The sequence below is a fragment of the Ceratotherium simum genome, chromosome 4 (assembly GCF_057802395.1).
Source record: "Ceratotherium simum simum isolate JZ-2026a chromosome 4, ASM5780239v1, whole genome shotgun sequence".
NCBI lineage: Eukaryota > Metazoa > Chordata > Mammalia > Perissodactyla > Rhinocerotidae > Ceratotherium > Ceratotherium simum.
This window is the reverse complement of record NC_141903.1, coordinates 85,587,899-85,611,462: the sequence shown is the minus strand read 5'-3', so window position 1 is coordinate 85,611,462 and position 23,564 is coordinate 85,587,899. Positions and strand designations below refer to the sequence as shown.

At 37.8% G+C, this 23,564-nt stretch overlaps 1 protein-coding gene across 1 annotated transcript in view; it reads left to right on the top strand.

The window, feature by feature from the left end:
- The window catches only part of MSH3 (mutS homolog 3), a 170,769-nt gene that overhangs the window by 120,030 nt on the left and 27,175 nt on the right, over positions 1–23,564 (top strand). The window contains exon 20 of the mRNA XM_087430101.1: positions 11,013–11,170. Within this exon, the coding sequence (XP_087286227.1) occupies positions 11,013–11,170 (158 nt within the window). The remainder of the gene's footprint in view (positions 1–11,012; positions 11,171–23,564) is intronic.

The following is a 23,564-nucleotide window of genomic DNA, read 5'->3' as shown; positions in this document are numbered from 1 at the left end:
TATCTTCTTTGGAAAAATGTCTGTTCAGATCCTCTGCCCATTTTTTAATTGGTTCATTCGTTTTTTTGTTGCTAATTTGAGTTCTTTGTATATTTTGGATATTAACCCCTTATTGGATATATGGTTTGCAAATATCTTCTCCCAGTTGGTTGGTTGTCTTTTTGTTTTGTTGGTGGTTTCCTTTGCTGTGCAGAAGCTTTTTAGTTTGATGTAGTCCCATTTTTTTATTTTTTATTTTTTTTCCCTTGCCCGAGGAGACGTACTCAAAAAGATACTGCTAAGACTGATGTCAGAGAGCGTACTGCCTATGTTTTCTTCTAGGAGTTTTATGGTTTCAGGTCTTACATTCAGGTCTTTAATCCATTTTGAGTTGGTTTTTGTGTATAATGTAAGATAGCGGTCTACTTTTATTCTTTTGCATGTGGCTGTCCAGTTTTCCCAGCACCATTTATTGAAGGAACTTTACTTTCTCCTTAAGTGCCTTCTTTATGCTAGGTCTTGTTCTAGTCAGTGGGCATGAATAAGATGACATAGTCTCTGTTTTCATGGGAACTTACCTTCTAGCAGTGATGTTGGTAATAAACCAGTAAGCAGGAAAATTGAGGACATTTCAGAGAGGGATAAAAAGTATAAAGAAAATAAAATGGGCTGACATGATAGAGAATGACAGGACAGAGGGCTTAAGCAGATTGGGTAGTCAGGAAAGGTCTTTCCTGGGAGTTGATATTTGAGCTTAGACTTGAATAACAGAAAGATCCAATCTCAGGGAAGAGCATCCCGCATGGAGGGAGCAGCTGTGGAAAGGCCTTAAGGCAGGAATGAGCTTGGCGTCTTCTGGCAGGTGGAAGAAGAGCAGAAATCGAGTCTAGCTGGTGCTGAGTGAACACATGGAGGGTGGGAGGAGATAGGCCAGAGAGGCAGGCATGACCTCCAAACCATGGTGAGAAGTTGGGGCATTATTATAAGTACCATGGGGAGCCTTATGAAGGCTCTTAGCAGGAGACCAGTTCTGTTTTACGTTTTGAGACAATCCCTCTGGCTGCAGTGTGGAGAGTGGACTGTGGGCAGAGCAGCCAGAGACTGGTCAGGGTCCGTCCACCAGGACGGTAGTGGTAGAGATGGAGACAGGTGGTATTTATGCATCTCAGAATACCTCCTGATTTCTTCAAAGTCTCCTATCTTTTTTCCTGTTAGTATTTACTAGAGTGCCCAGTATACAATTTATCTCCCATTGGAGATCTAAATATTAGGGCTTATTAGGAAAGCAACCATTTTGTCACCTACAAATAGTTGAGTTTAGTGAGCTGAAAACATTTCACTCCTTAGAGGCTCAGTTAGTTCTTGTCTGAAATCTTCAAATCTGGGCTAGGTCTGGAAAATCCACTTCCAAAATAGTGACTGCAAATCTGACCAGGTTCCCTGTGCACCCCTTTTCCCAAGTACCTCGTACAAGTGAATTCCATGGCTTCCCTTCTTCCAAGCAAAGCTGGAGCAAAGCTCTGGTGCTCATTTAGTTTCTGCCCTTTGATTCCACCCAGGGCCACATGTCCATATAATATGCCTGAATTTGGACATAGTATTTTTCATAGAATCATAGAATTTGAGGGTGAGAAATCATTTAATTCAACTCCTTCATTCTAGAAGCAGGGGGAACTGAGACCTAGAGAATTGTATTGACTTGCCCAAACTCTGGACTAGAAACTACCTTGCTTGACTTTTGGACCAATTCTTTATTCATTTTCCCCCTCTGTCATTTGTTTGTTTGTCAAGATTCTCGTAGAAATCGACACCACAGTGAAAATGACTGGATGTTAGTACCCCTCGTTGCTGCTGAACCCATTTACAGATACATTATGGATTGAGATTTGGGATATAAAGAAAGGGAGAAAGAAGGAGAGAAAATGGCTCCTTAATCCCAAAGACAGCCACTGTTACCATTTTGGCACAATTCCTTTGTCTTTTCTTTGCATTTTTTTAAACAGAGCCATGATTTTTTTCATATAAATGTTTTTATATTCTGATTTTTAAAATAATATTATAAAATAAATATTTTCCTATATTATTTAAAAGTCTTTCCTAAGATAATTTTTTTTTTGGTGAGGAAGATTGGCTCTGAGCTAGCATCTGTTGCCAATCTTCCTCTTTTTGCTTGAGGAAGATTGTCACTGAGCTAACATCTGTGCCAGTCTTCCTCTATGTTTTGTATGTGGGACGCCACCATAGCATGGCTTGATGGGCAGTGTGTAGGTCTGGGCCCAGGATCCAAACCCATGAACCCCGGGCCAGCGAAGCCAAATGTGCGAACTTAACCACTACAGCACCAGGCCGGTCCCATAAGATAGTTTTTCATGGCTTCATGATATTCATTAGTATGGATGTACCATAATTTTCTTAACAATTCCTCTTTTGTATTCACTTTCTTGGTATTAAAAATAATTCTGCAGTGGTACCGCACAGAATTGATTCCTAGAAGTGGAATTGGTAGCTCAAAATGCTCATGGTAGAAAACTTGGAAAACTAGAAACCTATAGAGAAAATAAAAAATCATCTATAATTTCATAATCTAGAGGTAACTGTCAATAATTTGGATTTTTCCTTTTCAGTCATTAAGTGGCTTGTTGTTCAATGAGTAAATAACTTTTCCTAAAATCATTTATTGGAGTGTCATGTTTAATTAGACCAAATGTTTAATTAGGCAGCAGATCATATTGGTTAAAAGTGTAGGCTCGCTCTCCTCTCTCATTTAAGTTTTAAATCATCTTTCTGGTTCATAGAACTTTTAAACACTAAAGAATCTAATATTTTAGTGTTGAAAGAGACAACTTAGAGTAATTTTGGTCTTTTCACCTTCAATAGTATGCCTTTTGATAACCAAAAAGTCTTAATTTTAATGAAGTTGAATGTATCGATCTTTCCCTGTATGGGTCAATGTTTTTGTGTCTAACTTAAGAAATTCTTCTCTGTCTCCAAGATCATAAAGACATTCACCTATAATTTCTTATAAATATTTTAAAGTTTTACTTTTCAAATTTAGGTCTTTAATGAATCAACCTAAAATTTAGTTTTATATATGGTGTGAGGTAGGATTCTAATCTGATATCTTTCTATATAGATAATCAGTTGTCCTGCACTGGTTTTCAAATAATCTACCTTTTCCCCAACAGTCTCCAGAATTATTTCTGTCACATATTGTTTCCATATTTTCATGGAACTGTTTTGGACTCTCTTTTTCACCAGTCAGGTTTTTTTTTGTCCTTAAGCCAAAATCACACAGTCTTCTTTACTATAGCATTATAATAATTCTGGTAGGGAAAATTCTCTCCACCTATTCTTCTAATAGAATGTATTGAGTTTTCTTTAGCATTTGCTTCTCCCTTTCATTTTAGAGTCAGCTTATCCAGTTCTTTGGGGAAAAAAAAATTGAGATTTTTATTGGAATTGCATTGGCCCTATAGATCAGTTTGGGGGAAAGTTGACATCTTTATGATATGGATATGACATATAAATTTGTCCTCCACGAATGTAGTAGATACTTATTTTGGTTTTCAAGTCCCCTGAAGAAAAATATAAAATTTCCTCCATAAAGGTTTTTTACATCTTTTATCATATTTATTACTAATTATTCTCTTTTGCTATGTTGGTCGTATCTTTTTTACAATTATATTTCCTGACTGTTCGTTGCTCTTATAAAAAAAATGCAGTTGATTTGCATTTTGATCTTAAATCTAGCCACTTTGCTAGACTCTCTCATTAATTATAATAATTTTTCTAGAGATTCTTTGGCATTCTTTGTAGGTCATTATGTGTCTGTGAGTAATGACAGTTCTGTCCTTTCTAGTCTTTATGCCTTTTGTTTCTTTTATTGTCATATTACCCTGCCTGGATAAGGTTGAATAGAAGCAGTAATGGTGGACATCCTGTCTTGATTTGTCTAAAGGAAATGCTACTAACATGTCCCTATTAAGTCTGGTGTTTGCCGTAGACCTTTGGTAGATACCCTCTACCTGGTTAAAGAAGATCTCTAGGGTCATTTAGTTCTATCAGTCATTCATCAGTTACAGGTGTATAGTGTCAGGGAGAGACCTGTTTCCCAGCTAAATAAACATTGTTTAAATATTAGAATTCTGATGTCTAAGTTTTTATATAATATTTTCTCTATATATACAAAGAATTGATTTCTGTGTATCAATTGGCTCTGAAATCCTAAAGTTCAAATAAACTAAAAACTTCATTATCCTGTATAGAATGCAGGAGAAATGAAGTGCTCAAGGAACATGTACCTGATCACGTGGTTCTAAAAGCCAGCAGTTTCTGTGTAGTTCAGTATAAGAGAAAAATGTCATTCTTTCTGAAATATTGGGAAGTATCAGACGTCCTTATTCTCTTTTCACCAACTTATATGCAATTTAAATTCAGAAGAGAGTAACGTTTCTATTCATGTAAGTGCCATACTCATAATTTTACTTATCAGACTCTTCAAATTAGTTTCACATTTGGCTTTTACATTAAGCCTAAGCCAAATTTATTTTCATTTCCTTTTCTTCACTTTCTTTAGTTCATTTTTTCTTTTTCAGTCTGTAGTGCATTGGAAATTTTTCTTATGTGGCTGCTTTAGGCCTCTTCTAGTTTTAAGAAACAATGATTTACAAACTGTTACAGTATTTGTAGTTTCAAAGGAATTTCACATATATTTTCTTATTTATTTTAAACTTCACAAAATTCACATGAGGCCAGGATTTCTGTTAATCTTACAGATGAGGAAATGAAGCATACCTAGTTAATGGCGAAGCCAGAACCTGAACCCCAGTCTTCTAACTCCAAGTGCTTTATCGCTACAAATCTTATTTATTAAAATATTTTGTTTGTTAAGATTTAAAAAATACCCTGTCAAATTATTGATTCTCATTGGATGAAAAAACTGAATCAAACAATAGGGAAAAATACTTGTATCTTTCAAGGCATTGGAGGGAATAAAGTGTCTATAAGATAAAAGGTGTATGTTGTTTTTCTTCAGAGCTTTCCTAAATTACTGATTAGAAAAAATTCTGTTCCTGCATTTCCGTCAGCCACCTACATGTGCCCATTGAGTTGGTGATTCCACTGCAGACAGCCCCGTAAACAGCGCCTCCACAGTTCAGGGCCTCAGTGTGACAGTGTCACCTCCTGTGGGTTATTCTCTGTTTCACTCTAATGTATACAAAGTGTCATTTGGAGGTGATGTGAACTTTTCCTAAATTATAGAAATGTGTTTGTAAAAAGCTATTTGATTGGTCATGATGATTATCCATGAAATAAGTAATTAAATCTTAAAACAATTCATTTAAGTGACTTTTAACTGCCTAATATTTCACACAAATGAAAAGGTATAGAAAACAGTATAACAGATACCCATTTACCCTTCACTCAAATATCAGAGATTGACATTTTGTATTATTGAGGTTTTTTTAAAGTAAATAAAATGTTACAGATATAGCTGAGGTCATACCTAATTAACTGCCATATCTTTTCCTCCCTCTTCACCTCCTGCCCTCGTTGGTAACGATAATCCTGATGTTATTTATTATCCTTATGAATGGTTTTTATTTTTCTGATAGACATGTATCAGTGTATAATTAAGTTTTGTGTATTTTTAAAATGTACATATGTCACACTGAATCTATCTTATGGTATTCTACATTGTAAATAATTGTTTTAATAATTGTACAAAGTAGATCTATTCATTTTCCTAATGGTAGACAATTTGTTTCTATTTTTTGTCTATTGTGAATACAAACAGTACTACAGTGAACAATTTTATGAATATCTTTTTGAGCACTTGCTCAAATTTTTCTAGGGTATTTTTCTTTTTTTTTAAAGATTTTATTTATTTATTTTTTTCCCCCCAAAGCCCCAGTAGATAGTTGTATGTCATAGCTGCACATCCTTCCAGTTGCTGTATGTGGGACTCGGCCCCAGGATGAACGGAGAAGTGGTGCCTCGGTGAGCACCCGGGATCCGAACCCGGGCCGCCAGCATCGGAGCGCGTGCACTTAACCACCAAGCCACGGGGCCGGCCCTCTAGGGTATTTTTCTAGGATAGATTCCTGAAAGAGGAATTGCTGGGTCTTATAACCCAGTATATGGAATCTTTAACTTCACTAGACATTTCCAAATTGTTCTCCACGTCTTTGCCAACATGCTGCCTAAACAGACTTTTAAACCTTTTCATGATCTGATGAATGTGATAAGTTATCTTGTAAAAATTGTTCCTTCAGAAGTTTTCACTGTTTGTATTTCTTGAAAAATGCTGCTGGTTTCATTTTCCTTTCCCTGATTAATAATATGTTTTTGGCCTTTCGTGTTTATTTTTCTATAAATATCCTATTTGTGTCCTTTGCCCATTTTTCCATTGTTTTGTTGTTATCAATATGTAGGAGTACTACATCTTTGTTATATACCTTTTTGTTTTATGTTGGTGACTTCTTTTAACAGAGTTTTTAAAAAATTTAATTGTGTCTTTTCCTTTATGCTTTATGTTTTTTGTGTTGCTTTTCCTGTCTTGTTGAATAAATCATTCTTTACCTTCATGTCATTAAGCTCTTCTCCCATGTTTTCTTCTAAAAGTTTAAGGTTTACTTTTCGCATTTAATTCCTACATCCGTCTAGATTTGATTTAGGGACTCGGAGATTCAGGCCTAACTCTGTCTTTTATCATATGAATACCCAATTGTCCCACCATTGTTTGTTGAATATGGCATCTTTTTTGCTTATTCATAATCCTGCCTCTCACATAAACCAAGTGCCATATCTAGGTTTGTTTCTGGGCTTGCTTTCTGTCACTGCTCTGTTTACCTTTTCCTAAAGTGGTGCTACACTTTTAATTACTATAGCTTTACAATAAAGTTTCCCCTGCCACTTGTGGTTCTTCAAAATTGCATTGACTTATTTTTTTTTACTCTATCAATATCAAAATTAACTTCTAGAATTGTATTGCTTGGTAGATTTGTGAGAATAAATTTCCTTTTGAAAATAACCTTTATTGAAATACAGTATACATTCAAAAACATGCACAAATCGTTAAGTGTACAGCTTAGTGAATTTCCACAAAGTGTACCCACTCAAGTATCCAACACCCAGATCAAGATAGAACAATAGAATGGAAATAGAACATATTCTAAAAGCTCCTCTTGTAGAGTAAGGGAGGTCCTCCCAGTAACTACTTACTCCCAAAAAGATAATCACTATTCTAATTTCTTTTACCATACATTATAATTTTGCTTGTTTTTGAGCTTTATATAAACAGAGACATACAATATATACTCTGTGTCTGACTTCTTGTGTATTTTTTGCATGTAGTTTATTTCCATTGTCATAGAGAATTTCATTGTATGACTGTATCACAATTTATCTGTTCTACTAGTGATAAACATTTAAGTTACTTCCAATTTAGGGATATGTGTACTGCCACGAACACTCTTCTACATGTTTTTGGGCATACATCCTATACATTTCTGTTGGACATAGACCTAGGAGTAGAATTGTTCAGATATGTCTATTTTCAGCTTTAGTAGATTCTGCAAAACAGTTTTCCAAAATAGTGTGCAATGTACGCCCCTTCCCCCCAACAGCAGTAGATAAGAATTCCAGTTGTTCTACATCTTTGCCAAAGCATAATATTGACAGTTTTTTTTTTTAACTTTAGCTATTGTGTACTTGTGAAGTGATGTTGTTTCTTTATGATTTGATTGCATTTTCTTAATGAAGTTGAACATCTTTTCATGTGCTTTTTGGCCATTTGTGTATTTTCTTTTGTCATGTTATTTTAAAATTTTCTTGACCATTTTTCTTGCGGTTATCTTTCTTTTGATTTGTAGGAGTTCTTTATGTATACTGGATTCAGGTCTTTGGGAAATACATAATACGTATATCTTATGTTCTGTAGCTTTTCATTCTCTTAATGGCATCTTTTGATGAATAGAAGTTCATAATTTTAATATACTCCAATTTTTCAATCTTTTCCTTTATAGTTAATTGTGATTTGTGATCTGTTTAAGAAATCTTCTGTCTACTCCAAGGTCATATATGTTACTATCTAATAACCTCATTGTTTTTCCCTGTCTTTCAAATCGATAATCCACTTGGAATTGATTTTTGTTTATGATGTAAGTTAGGAAATCAAGATTTTTATTTTTCTGTATGGATATCCTTTTGACTCAGCACCAGTTATTGGCAAGACCATCCTTTGTCCTCTGTGCTGCAGTGTCACCTTTGTCATAAATCAGTGACAATCTGATTGACAATACACGTCAATCTGTTTCTGGACACTATTCTATTCCACTGGTCTATTTGTATGTCTTTGGGCTAGAATCACACTAGTTTAATTATTGTAACATTACAGTATTGAGCCTTCTAGTCTATGAACATAGTATATTCCTTCATTTAATTAGGTCTTCCTTAATTTCTTTCAATAATGTTTTGTAGTTTTCTGTATAGAACACTTGCTCATTTTTTAGATTTATTTCTAGGTATTTGATTTCTTTTGATACTGTGGTAAATTATGTCCTTAAATTTTTTTATTTTTAATTACTTGTTACTAAACTGTAGAAATAAAGTTGACTTTTGAATACTGAATTTATACACAAAGATCTTGCTAAATTCATTTATTGATTCCAATAATTTTTATAGATTTCTTTAGATTTTCTGGGAACACAATCATGACATATAGAAATAATGATAGTTTCATTATTTTCTTTCCAATCCTTATATCTTTTATTTCATTTTCCTGCATTTTTTTAATGCATGAGTATTGAATTTTATCAAATGCTCTTTCTATGTCATTGGAGATCATCATATGAATTCTCTTCCTCATTCTGTTGTTGTGGTGAATTACATTGATTTGCTTTTGAATATTAAACCAATCTTGTATTCCTTAAAAACTCTAAATAATTTATATATCCTTGGATTGACTTCTTAATATTTTATTAAGGAGTTTTTGCGTTTATATTTATGGATGAAATTGGCCTGTAATTTTTCTTTCTTGCAGTGTTCTTGTCAGGTTTTGGTATCAAGATTATGGATTATGTTGGCGTTCTGAAATGATTTGGGAAGAATTTACTCTCCTTCTATTCTCTAGAAGAGTTTTTGTAAGATTGGTGCTATTTCTTTCTATGTTTGCAAGAATTCAATGGGGAAGTTATCTGGGTTTGGAGCTTTTCTTGTGGAAGGGCTTTTAAATTACAGATTTAATTTCTTAGTAAACATAAGATTATTCAGACTTTCTATTTCTTGTCATTTTTGCCAGTTTTAAAAAAGAAATCTGTTCCTTTTATTTAAATTTTCAATGGGCTTATTATTTTTAATCTCCGTAGGGGAATTCATTTTATTTTAATCACTAGTTTCATCATTCTATTCGTATCAAGCTTCTTTCCTTGTTCTCACTGTGCCAAGAAACATAGATTCACTCAAATTCCTTCAAATAATGGAGATTCATGAGGCTCAAATTCCTTCAAATAATGCAGATTCATGAGGCTCATTATAAAGCCACATGTAACCATAAGAGAAAGAAATTGCACGGGAAGAACGACCTCTAGCACATTTTGGCTTTAGGGAGACTGGAAATGTATGGTTAATTATGATATTGGACAGCTTTAGTGATGGAGCAGGTTTTCTTTTTATCTCCTCAATACTAAGACTTTACAGTGTTTTACTTTGATACCGCATTGTTTGCATGAAGTTTCTCTACTCCATGGGGCTCTTCTCTATATTTTCTTCCTCTTCGTTGCTAACTACTCTCTTTACCCGCTGCTCTATAATAACTTTTGTTTCCTTATAATTCCTTACTCATGGTCTCCAGTGCCTTATGACCTCATTCTGTTTTTCTTCAACCTCTGCCCCAGTTACCAGCTGATTGAACCTCTCTGTGGTTCTCAGTTTAAACTCCCAAGAGGTTATTGATTGGCCCAGTTTCAGAAGAGATTTTATGTGAGGCCACCTCGTAGGTTGTGGGTCAGTTATGGACTGGCTCTTCTTGACCAGGCAGGTATTGCCAAGGGTGGTGGGTTCACATAGCACAGCATGTGGGTGCCTTGGGCTAACTCCTCTGTACAGGGGGGCTGCGGTTTCCCATAGGATGAGTCTGTACATGGCAAGTACTGTAATTGGTTAATACGGGCAAGTTCTAGAAATTAAGTCATTGCAAGTGTTTCAGATTTTCTGCTTCTTTCACATGCTCTGGTGAAATGCTCGTTAATAATTAAATACTGATAAAACCGATATCTAGAATTGGGTATTATTAATCTCTTTAGTAGTCATCCACCTGTAACTGAAAAAAATTCATGTGCTATCAACCCAAATTAGGGCTTTGGGCCATTAGATATCTAATACCTCGAGCTTTAGGATGGGCAAACAGAAATTGATAGATTTTAAATGTAAGTAATATAAAAAACACATACACATAGGCAGATTAATGAATCTTTAATGAGAAAGCTATAGTAGTTATCTCATTTAGGTTGTTTCTTGTTATTTGCTTTTTTTTTTTTTTTTTTTTTTTTGTGAGGAGGATTAGCCCTGAGCTAACATCTATTGCCAATCCTCCTCTTTTTGCTGAGGGAGCTTGGCCCCTAGGCTGCCATCCGTGCCCATCTTCCTCTACTTTATATGTGGGACGCCTGCTGCAGCATGACTTGACAAGCAGTGCGTAGGTCTGCAGCCAGGATCCGAACCTGCAAACCCCAGGCAGCTGAAGCAGAGTGCACGAACCCAACCACTATGCCACTGGGCTGGCCCGCTTGTTATTTCCTTTTTTATATCCAGAAACAACCATGTGTGCTGCTAAGAATTCACTGTTCTGCAATGACACAGCTCAAGTTGAAGACAAAGAGGTCCTCTTTGCCGTTGTGATACTTAATTAGTGACATATTTAAATACCACAAAGCAATCTTTTGCCTAATGCATTCCCATTTATGGAATAAATTATAGATATTAGATAAAAGCCCCTCTGGTACTATAAGTGAAATCGCTTTTTAATTTTCTAGGGAGACTCAGAGAGAGTAATGATAATTACTGGACCAAACATGGGTGGAAAGAGCTCCTACATAAAACAAGTTGCATTGATTACTATCATGGCTCAGATTGGCTCCTATGTTCCTGCAGAGGAAGCAACACTTGGAATTGTGGATGGCATTTTCACGAGGTAAAAACATTAGTTCTATTTAAATATATTTCTGAAAATAAATCAAGCCCACATTGTCACATGAATTTTCTTTTTATGTACATATTTAGATGAATGGATTTGCTCTTAAAATATTTAGAGTTTAGGAGCTTAAGGAAACCATTTCATCATAGATATTAATACCCAAAGAGACCTAGGGGATCATTTTGTCCAGTAGTTTTCAAGTTATTTTTAGTTACTGGGTTCTTACTTTAAAGAAAATCTTACGTTAGAAGATCAATATTTAGACAGATGAAAGCAGATCTGTTCTCCCTTAATCAGAGGTGGACGGCTTGGAGGCTTTGCTGCGAGGCTCTGTAGAGCAGCCTGAAAACTAGCCCACTCTCCTCCTCTTATAGGTGGGGAACTGAGAACAGACCCAAAAAGGCACTGGCCCAGGGTAATTTAATTCATATTCTCTCTTATTCTAAGAACATTACGTGCAGTTGCCAATGTCTTGCCCTCAATATGTAAACCTAAATTGCATGCCCTATTAGGAATATGAGTGAAATATCCTGGTCTCATTAACTAGAATTCATATTTTAACCTATTTAGTCAGATATATCAGTTCTTAAAGTACTATTTATACTTCTTATATGTACATTTTTAGAAAAAAGTTGTCTATAGTATATAGTCAAGCTATGTGTGTAGAGTATCTGATCTGTTCTCCAGATTCATATTTATTTAATATTGACTCTGGAATCACATCAGAATATATCACATGCTAACATTGATGTGCCTGAGTGGACGTGAAAATACTTTAAAGCTTGATTTTTAATCTGAGAGTGAACAAAGCAAAGCAACCTAAATTCTGTTTGATGCCATATCACCAAACAGGTGTTATTTTGATCTCCATGTATTTGTAAATTAACTCAATATAAGAAATCTAAAAGGCTGGCCCCGTGGCTTGGCGGTTAAGTGCGCGCGCCCCGCTACTGGCGGCCCGGGTTCGGATCCCGGGCGCGGATCCCGGGCGCGCACTGACGCACCGCTTCTCCGGCCATGCTGAGGCCGCGTCCCACATACAGCAACTAGAAGGATGTGCAACTATGACGTACAACTATCTACTGGGGCTTTGGGGGAAAAAAAAGGAGGAGGATTGCCAATAGATGTTAGCTCAGAGCCGGTCTTCCTCAGCAAAAAGAGGAGGATTGGTATGGATGTTAGCTCAGGGCTGATCTCCCTCACAAAAAAAAAAGAAAGAAAGAAATCTAAAGAAACTTTCTTTAGTTTTTAAAGTTGTAATTAATCTTCTATTTTGTAAGAAAAACATACTAGGTATTTTATTTTGGTTACATTATTAAGAAGAGTGACAGAGAAATTTAATAAAGAGAAAAAATAAAAAGAAAGAAAGGAAAAAACATCTTGGGCAATGTAAGGTGATTTATCTGGAAGGGAATCTTGTTAGTGAGCAGAATATCAGGAATGTTTTTAGACACAAGTAATAGAAAAGAAAATAAGAGTTTAGTTTCTCATAGAAGAAGAAGGCTTGAAGGAGGGGGCTGCTTCTGCTGTTTCAGTGGCTCTGCAAGTTGTTGGCCTTTCCTCGTAGTTGCAGGGTGGTTGCTGCGACTCCAGGTGTCGTATTCATGTTCACATGAGGAGAAGGGGAGAAGGAATGCCAAAGCTTCCCCTTTTTTCCAGGAAATCAGTACCTTTTCAGAGGCCTCCCAGAAAACTTCCATTTATATTTCACTAACCAGAATTGTGTCTTAGGGCCATAAGTGCAAAGGAAACAGAAAGTAAGAATTTGGTTTTGTCCAGCTTTTATAATGGAGTTATGCAAGGGACACAGTGTTTGGGAATGAATTCAGAGGTAACCGGAAAATAGTTTCTGCCACAAGGAATGAACTCAGTGATAATAACAGCTAACCTTTATGATGGTAACATGTTTACAGTGGTAGTATAATAACATTCTTATCCATGCATAGGCATTATTCTATGCCCTTTATATAAAATACTTTCTATTAAGTACATTCAATGAGAGCAAGTATGAGCCTTCTGAAAAAGGACTAACCACACTAATTTTAAGAAATTTGGGCACTTATCCTTTCATTTTCATTTGTTCATTTGTCCAACATACACTAATTTAGCATCTAACACATGACAAGCACTGGGAATACAAAGCAACTGTAGTTTCTGTTCTCATGAAGCTTACCTGGTGGGGAGAAGATCAGCATTAACCAAAAAATTGTATAAAAAATGTAAAATAGCAGCTGTGACAAGTGTACAAAGACCGTGTACAAGATGCTGTGGCAGTCTAGGATACTGGGTATGATCTGGTCAGGAAGGTCAAGGGAAGGCTTCCCTTAGCAAGCAACTCTTGAGCACCCATCTGAAAGATGAGTTAACTGATCAAAGGAAGGAAGAGCACTTCAGACAGAGGGAGCAGCACTTGCAGAGGTCCTTTTGCATTAAAAAAAAAATGAGGAGAGTGACGTCAACGTCATGGCGGAGTGTGTTTTCCTGTAAACTCTTCCCCTGATAAGATACAAGAAAAGGAACAGTCACAGACCAACAATGGACTCCTAGACAGCGAAAAGCAAGATTGGAAAGATCCACACTACCGCACATCTGAGAGAGCAACGTGCTGGGCCCCCAGAGGAAGTGGGGAGGGGTAAGGAGAACTCCTCTCCCTTCCCATCAGATCAGCGATCCCGGTCCGCCTGGGTCCCAGAGAGTGGGGGGTGGCCCTCTGTGGGGAAACTGTAGCTCTTTGGGCTATCTCAGCCAGTGGGAAACTCCCACACAGAAGACTCAGAATTGCTACAGGGGTACCATCAACATCTGAGCACCCCATGAGAGCAGATAACGAGGGGCGAGCAAGAAGCCCCCCACGCCAGGGACTCAGTGGGCAAAAGAGAGAGCCTCCCCCCGCCCGCATGCCGGACACTGCAGCTCAGCCGACCAGACCAGACCAAGCGGCCAGTGGATCGCAGCAAACAGCTGGGGCAGAGTGCAGGGGCCTCAGAATACATAGCCCTTAACCCCCACATGGTGGCAGCTGGTGGAAATTGCAACCACATATTTCCAGGATGAGGAAAAATAAAGCCAGTACAGGAACCACAATGCAAAGGTACATGAAATCACCAGACCAGAAAGAAAATGACAAGCACCCAGAAACAAACCCTGAAGGCACAGAAATCCATAACCTGAACGACAGAGATTTCAAAATAGCTATCATAACAAAACTCAACGAAATACGAGATAACACAAACAATTCAATGAGATTAGGATTTTCTTCACAAAAGAGATTGAAATCATAAAAACCAATCAGTACTGATGGAGATGAAGAACACAATGGAGGAAATAAAGGAGAATCTGGAATCTTTAAAGAATAGAGCTGACAATATGCAGGAAAGCATTAGCATTTTAGAGGATAGGAATACAGATATGCTCCAGATGGACAAGGAGAGAGAACTAAGACTAAAAAGAGATGAAGACATCTCCAAGAAATATCTGACTGTATGAGGAAATGTAACATAAGAATTATAGGTATTCCTGAGGGAGAAGAGAGGGAAAGAGGAACAGAGAGCCTAGTCAAGGAAATAATAGCTGAGAACTTCCCAAATCTGGGGAAGGAGCAGGAAATACCAGTAAGTGAAGCTGATAGGTCACCTAAATAATTCAACAGGCAAAGGCCCACTCCATGCATGACATGTAGTGGTAAGGCTGGCCAAAATCAATGACAAAGAAACAACATTAAGGGCAGCTAGACAAAAACAAAAAATAACGTACAAAGGAACTCCCATCAGGCTCTCAGCGGATTTCTCAACAGAAACTTTACAGGCTAGGAGAGACTGGAAAGATATATTCAAAATACTGAAAGACAAAAACTTTCGGCCAGGAATACTCTATCCACAAAAATTTCCTTCAAATATGATGGAGAAATAGTAACTTTCCCAGATAAACAAAAGCTAAGGGAGTTCATGGCCACAAGACCCCCCACTACAAGAAATACTCAAGAAGGCCCTCAGGCCTGGAAAAAAGAAAAGAAAGGGAATATAAAGTTTGGAGCAAGGAGAAAAATAGGTAGACAAAATCAGAAAAATAGTCGATCTTTACCGGCATAGGTTAGCAACCACTTAAACACCAAAATCAAAGATCAAAGGAAGGAATTCACCAAAAATAAATATAACCTCATCACTGTAAACACATACCCACAACACAAGATGAAATAAGGTATAACAAGAACGACTTAGAAGGGGAAGAGGAAAGTGATTGAATTGACGTAGTCTAAGGAAATAAGAGGCCGTCAGATAACGGACTATCTCATACACAAGATTTTTTAGACAAACTTCAGGATAACCACTAAACAAATAATCAAAACAAAACCACATATGATAAACAAAGAGAAAACTAGAAGAGTCATAAGACAGAACAACCAAACTGAATTGGCAGTCCGAAACAAATGGGACAAGAAACAAAGGAAATGCAAAAGAACCGGAAAATAAATGACAAAACAGCAACATTAAGCCCTCATATATCAATAATTACCCTAAATGTAAATGGATTGAACTCTCCAATCAAAAGATACAGAGTGGATTACAGGATGGATTAAAAAGCAAGACCCAACAATATGCTGCCTCCAGGAAACACATCTCAGCTCTAAAGACAAGCACAGGCTCAGAGTGAAAGGATGGAAGACAATACTCCAAGCTAATGGCAAACAAAAGAAAGCAGGTGTTGCCGTACTCATATCAGACAAAGTAGAGTTCAAGATAAAACAGATTAAGAGAGACAAAGAAGGGAAATACATAATGATAAAAGGGACACTCCACCAAGAAGACATATCACTTATAAATATATATGCACCCAACATAGGAGCACCAAAGTACATAAAGCAACTATTAACAAACCTAAAAGGAGACATTAACAACAACACAATAATAGTAGATCTTAATACCCAACTGACATCAATGGATAGATCACCCAGACAAAAAATCAATAAAGAAATAGTGGACTTAAATGAAAAACTGGACGGGATGGACCTAGTAGACGTATACAGAGCACTCCATCCAAAAACAGCTGACTACACATTCTTCTCAAGCGCACATGGAACATTCTCAAGGATAGACCATATGTTGGGAAACAACGTAAGCCTCAATAAATTTAAGAAAATTGAAATCATAACAAGCACCTTTTCAGACCATAATGCTATGAAACTGGAAATCAACCACGAAAAAAACCTGGAAATGACAAAAATGTGAGATTAAACAACATGCTACTGAAAAACCAATGGATCATTGATGAAATTAAAGGAGAAATCAAAAACTTATCTGGAAACAAAGGAGAATGAAAATATACCATACCAAATCATATGGGATGCAGCAAAAGCGGTCCTGAGAGGGAAACTCATAGTGATACGAGCCCACCTTAACAAACAAGAAAAAGCCCAAATAAGCAACCTTAAATTACACCTAACAGAACTAGAAAAAGAAGAACAAACAAAGCCCAAAGTCAGCGGAAGGAGAGAAATAATAAAAATCAGAGCAGAAATAAATGAAATTGAGACCAAAAAGACAGTAGAAAGGATTAATGAAACAAACAGTTTGTTCTTTGAGAAGATAAACAAAATTGACAAACCCTTAGCCAGACTTACTAATAAAAAAAGAGAAAAGACTGAAATAAATAAAATTACAAATGAAAGAGGAGAAATTACAATGGGTACCACGGAAATACAGAGGATTATAAGAGAATACTATGAGAAATTATATGCCAACAAATTGGACAATCTAGAAGAAATGGATAAATTCTTAGACTCATACAACCTCCCAAAACTGAACCAAGAAGAAATGGACAATCTGAATAGACCAATCACAAGTAAAGAGATTGAAATAGTAATCAAAAACCTTCCCAAAAATAAAAGTCCAGGACCAGATGGCTTCTCCAGTGAATTTTACCAAACATTCAAAGAAGATTTAATACCCATCCTTCTCAAACTATTCCAAAAAATAGAGGAAGATGGAACACTTCCTAAATCATTCTACGAGGCCAACATCACCCTGATACTAAAGCCAGACAAAGACAATACAAAGAAGGAAAATTACAGGCCAATATCGCTGATGAACATAGATACAAAAATCCTCAACAAAATATTGGCAAACCGAATACAGCAATACATTAAAAAGATCATACACCACGATCAAGTGAGATTTATACCAGGGATGCAGGGATGGTTCAACATCCGCAAATCAATCAGCGTGATATATACCACATCAACAAAACAAAGAATAAAAACCACATGGTCATCTCTATAGATGCAGAGAAGGCATTTGACAAGATCCAACATCTATTTATGATAAAAACTCTCAACAAAATGGGTATAGAAGGAAAGTACCTCAACATAATAAAGGCTATTTATGACAAACCCACAGCCAACATCATACTCAATGGGGAAAGACTGAAAGCCATTCCTCTGAGAACAGGAACGAGGCAGGGCTGCCCACTCTCACCACTCCTGTTCAACATAGTACTGGAGGTTTTGGCCAGAGCAATTAGGCAAGAAAAAGGAATAAAAGGAATCCAAAGAGGCAACGAAGAAGTGAAACTCTCACTATTTGCAGATGGCATGATTTTAGATATAGAAAACTCTAAAGAATCTGTTGGAAAACTCTTAGAAATAATCAACAACTACAGCAAAGTTGCAGGGCACAAAATCAATCTACACAAATCAGTTGCATTTCTGTATGCTAATAAGGAACTAACAGAAAGAGAGCTCAAAAAGATAATACCATTTACAATTGCATCAAAAAGAATATAATATCTAGGAATAAATCCTAACAAGGAGGTAAAAAACCTATACAATGAAAACTACAGGACATTATTGAAAGAAATCCATGATGACATAAAGAAATGGAAAGATATCCCATGCACGTGGATTGGAAGAATAAACATAGTTAAAATGTCTATATTACCTAAAGCAATCTACAGATTCAATGCAATCCCAATCAGAATCCCAATGACATTCTTCACAGAAATAGAAAAAAGAATACTAAAATTTATATGGGGCAACAAAAGACCCCGAATAGCTAAAGAAATCCTAAGAAAAAAGAACAAAGCAGGAGGCATCACAATCCCTGACTTCAAAACATACTACAAAGCAATAGTAATCAAAACAGCATGGTACTGGTACAAAAACAGACACACAGATCAATGGAACAGAATTGAAAGCCTAGAAATAAAACCACACATATACGGACAGCTAATTTTTGACAAAGGTGCTAAGAACATACAATGGAGAAAGGAAAGTCTCTTCAATAAATGGTGTTGGGAAAACTGGACAGCCACATGCAAAAGAATGAAAGTGGACCATGTGCTATTGCCATTCACAAAAATTAACTCAGAATGGATCAACGACCTGAAGGTGAGACCTGAAACTATAAAACTCAAGGAAGAAAATATAGGCAACACACTATTTGACATTGGTTTTAAAGGAATCTTTTTGGATGACATGCCTACCCAGACTAGGGAAACTAAAGAAAAAATAAGCAAGTGGGACTTTATCAGATTAAAGAGCTTTTATAAGACAAATGAAACCAGAATCAAGATGAACAGACAACCAGCCAGCTGGGAGAGAATATTTGCAGAACATACATGTGACAAGGGGTTGATCTCCGTAATATATAAAGAACTCACACAACTGAACAACAAAAAAACAAAGAACCCGATCAAAAAATGGGCAGAGGAAATGAAGAGAGACTTCTCCAAGGAAGATATACAGATGGCCAATAGGCACATGAAAAGATGCTCAACATCAGTGATCATCAGGGAAATGCAAATCAAAACAACACTAAGATACCACCTCACACCCGTTAGAATGGCTATAATCACCAAGACAAAAAACAACAAATGTTGGAGAGGATGTGGAGAAACAGGAACCCTCATACACAGCTGGTGGGAATGCAAACTGGTGCAGCCTCTATGGAAAATGGTATGGAGATTCCTCAAAGAATTAAAAATAGAGATGCCCTATGATCCAGCTATCCCACTACTGGGAATCTATCCAACGAACCTGAAATCAACAATCCAAAGAGGCTTATGCACCCCTATGTTCATTGCAGCATTATTTACTATAGCTAAGAAGTGGAAGCAACCTAAGTGTCCCTCGACTGACGATTGGATTAAGAAAATGTGGTATATATATACAATGGAATACTGCTCAGCCATAAAAAAAGACAAAATCGTCCCATTTGCAACAACATGGATGGGCCTGGAGTGTATTATGTTAAGTGAAATAAGCCAGAAAGAGAAAGACAAACACTGTATGATCTTACTCATATGTGGAATATAAACCAACACATGGACAGAGAAAACTGAACTGTGGTTACCAGGGGTAGTGGGGGTGGGGGGTGGGCACAAGGGGTGAAGGGAGTCATATATATGGTGATGGACAAACAAAAATGTACAACCCAAAATTTGACAATGTTAGAAACCATTAAAACATCAATAAAAAAACAACAACAAAAAAAAAAACAGTGAGACAGGGGCCTGACGGGTGGCCCTCTAGGAGAGCAAGATTCTAGATGAAGCTGAAGAATCGGAAAGGGCAAGTTACCCAGGATGTAGGCCACGTTAGGAGTTTATCCTAAGAGTTTTGGGGAACCAATGCAGGGTGTGAAGCAGGGCTTGGCATGGTCACATCCGCATTGGCTGCAGTGCAGAGACTGTTCAGAGAAGGAGCACAGCAGATCAGAGTGGCCTGATCAGTAGGCTCTTGCAGTGGCCTTGGTGAGTGGTGGCAGTAGTTTGGATGAGATTTGTAGTGTTAGTGTAAGTGGAAAGGAGTCATGTTTGAAAGGTTTTCAGGAAATAAATCAGCAGGATGTGGTGCTAGATGGGCTATGCGGCTGAGATAGATGGAGTTGTCAGTCATGGCGGTGGTTTGTGCATCTGGCAGGAGGATGCTGGCATTTACTGAAAGAAGGTGATTTTTTTTTGTAGATCCTGACTTTATCTTTGTGCATAATAAGTAGAAATACTCTGAGACATTCAAGGGGAGTTTTCTTGTAGGAAGCTGGATATGAAGCTTAGAGTTCAGAGGGAGAGATGAAAGGTAACACTATAAATTTGTTTTGAGAAGTCTTTGTATAAGTGGTAAGTGAAGTCCTGGCTGTGGATGAGATCATCTTGGCCGAGAGTGTCATGGAGAAGATAATGTTCCAAGACTGAGCCTTAAAACTGCCAACATGTCATAGCTGAGTCAGAAGATAAGCTTGAAAAACCAGCAGAGGAGGAGTAGCCAGAGAGGCAGGAGAAACCCAGGCCCCAGTGTCACGGGAGCAAAAGGAAGAGTACTTCAAGGAGGAAGGAAGTGGTTGGCAGCGCTGAAAGGTCAGGTCAGATGAAACCTGAAAAGTCAGCTTGGGTCTCAGCAAAATGGATGTCACTAGTGACCTGAGCAAGCGCTGTTTTCATGGAGTGGTGGGACCACACTCCAGTTAAAGAGGGTTAAGGAGTGAGTGAGAAGTCAGGAAGTAGAGAGCGTTAGTACAGGTGACACTGGGGCAGATTGGCTGCGAAGAGGAGGTGAAGATCCCATAAGGGACTTGTTTTGTTTGTGAGTGGTTGACTTGAGCATGTTTACGTGGGATATCCAGGGGGAGATGTTATATCCGTGAATTTATAACTCTAAAAAAATTCATTGATCACCTTGGAGGATATTAGAATGACTTCATAATAATACTTAAAATGAACAATCATTAATCACTTTGTAGAATGAAAATTGAAAAATAAAGGGGAAGAATCAAGCAGCTATCCTGCCTTTCCAAATAGGTAATGAGAGCAATTTTCTGTTTTAGGGGTGTTCCAGCTAATAAACAAAGAAGGAATGATAGAATTAGATTATCACTCTTTTTTTGCAACCTCTAATGTAACAATAGATCTAGGCAATAATTAGAAATGGCTGCTAATGTCACCAAAAGAAAGACAACCAGACATTCAGGAAAAGTTTGTAACAACCTGTGAAGTCTGGCACAAAATCAAACCTAAATCTATTCCGACCTCTACGTCTATCTGCCAGTTTATGAGGGAAAAAAAGATAGAGGAACATAAACAACAACTTGGGGATGCCATCAGTAAAATCTAGACTGTGGGAAACTGCAGGACAAATGACTGTTTTTTTCAACAAATAAATAGCAAGGACAAAAAAAGTGGAGGGAGAGAGAAGAGATCCAAAGATGGCTTTCTCCAGCAGCTGGGGTGCAGGCTTGAAATAGACAGTTGGCATACTCCAGGGTGGAGTTTTGCCAGACAAGTGAGTGAAAAAACTGAAGGAGTTTAAGAATTGGCAAGTATCTGTTTGAAATGATGGACTGTGGACCTTAAACAAAGGAGAAGGCTGACAGAACAGGGGAAAGTAGAGTAGGTGGGCTAGAGTCCTGAGATAGTTGAAGAACAGTCATGGTGGAAGTACTGTATGAGTTGGAAGGACCAAAGGTTGTCGGAATGGCTGCTTTTGAGGTGGAACAGTTCATGCCTATGACCAAGTCCAAGATGTAACCCTGGTGTTGGATGGCTAGGGTAGAGTAGAGGAGAAGAAGATTGACGAAGAGGAGATCTAGAATTGATCTAGATGGTGTTGGCTGGTTTAGCTGCATGGACATTAAGGTCTACCAAAATGATGGCAGGGCTCCTGGGGTAGAAAGGACGATATATTCTAGGTGCTAACATCTTGGGTGAATGAGGGGGAGTGATTTGAAGTTGAGTTGCTTACAGCACGGAAAGAGGGAGGATGTTATGGTCAAATGGCACAACCTCAAAGGAGCTGTTTTTATGACAAGAAAGTAGAGCCCAGAAGTGAGAGTGGTGAGTAAGAGAACCCCTGAGGTGTCACATGGTCTAAGGAAATGAATAGCCATTTCTTGAGAGGACTGCAGGGGAGGGGCTGGAGAGGAAACGGAGGAGTGCCCTTGAGGAGAAGAGACTGAGGACATAGGAGAGTTTGCTGGTTATTTGGCAGCTTTTCCAAGGTGCCCAATATCTGGGTTAGGAAGTGAGTGAGGCAGAGAGTTGGATAAAGCCTAAGAAGTGTAGAGCAATATAGACTTGATGTTGGATCCAGGAACCACAGAGGAGGACACACACTTAGGGTTCTGACTGATGAAAACATGGAAAGGAGATATGGTGTAGTCTGTCTCATTGGTTGCCTTTAGAAGAGTGGGGCTTGGGCGAAGTGTCTTGGGGGAGAGTCTCACCTGGCTTGGACAGTAGTGGATCCAGAAGCTGTAGGTGCCACACACTGCAGCCTAACTGGGCTGGCTGATGGTAGCCCTGAAACTTCAGATGTGTACTGTGTCACCTGGATTCATAAGCTCATCCATCAAGCAGGAAAGAAATGGATAAAATACGTATGAGAATCTGATTGTGGTGTCCCCAGAAGATATTATTGTGCACCTGCTTTGTCTCGTCATTCATTTTTCACTGCTTCAGGTCTAATTACAACACCCATTACTTATTACATATTATTGCAGGAACTCTTTTGCTGCTCGCTCAGCCTTCATTTTCTTCTCTCTCTAATCAGTTTTCATGTCCCTGTGAGGTGGCTCTCAGGGCACAGCTATGGTCGAGTCATTCTCCTGCTCCTAAACCTCTAATGGGCGCCATTGTAGTGAATACAAATCTCTGAGCATGTCAGTCAAGACTCACCAGATCACCACCAGCCTTTCTAGTCTTATCTTCTGTTTCTTTCCCTCACCTGCTTATGTGTCAACCAGTAATTCTTTCTGAATTCCAGAAAGAATTATGTGCTTTCCTGTTTGTCTTTTTCAGTGTATCCTATTTCCTAGGCAAGAAATACCCCTCCTGCTATTCTTTTTTTCTGTTACAATCCCACATGTTGTTCAAGATCTAGCTCAGGTGCCTACTCCTTCATGAAGTCTTCCTTGATTCTCATAGCCAGAAGTAATCTAATCTCTCCATCTCTATACTTCAATCATGCATGTATTTTTCCTCTGTTAAAGCTCTTACCACTTTCGGTTTTATAGTTATTTGTGTACATGTCCACCTCTACTCTTGTATTGTCCATTCCTGGAAGATGAGTTTCATATTTTGTACGTTTCTCTTTCCCCTCCCTTAACCTAGAACTTTGCTTTGTACATAGATAAGAGGCACTGAAGAATAGGGCTATTGAATGAATTGACCCTTAAGTCAAGATCAGGCAAGTGGAAACTAATCCCATAGGCAGTGGGGAGTCCTTGAAGACTTGTGGGTTGGAAAGTGATGTGATCAGAGCTACAGTTTAGGTTTCAGGAAGATTAACTTGGCAACACGGTGCAAGATGGACTCTATGAAGGGATGATGTCATGTAGTTATTCTTGGGGAGATCCTGAGCATCTTAATTAGACTGATGGAAATGGAAGTGGACAGAGGACAGAGG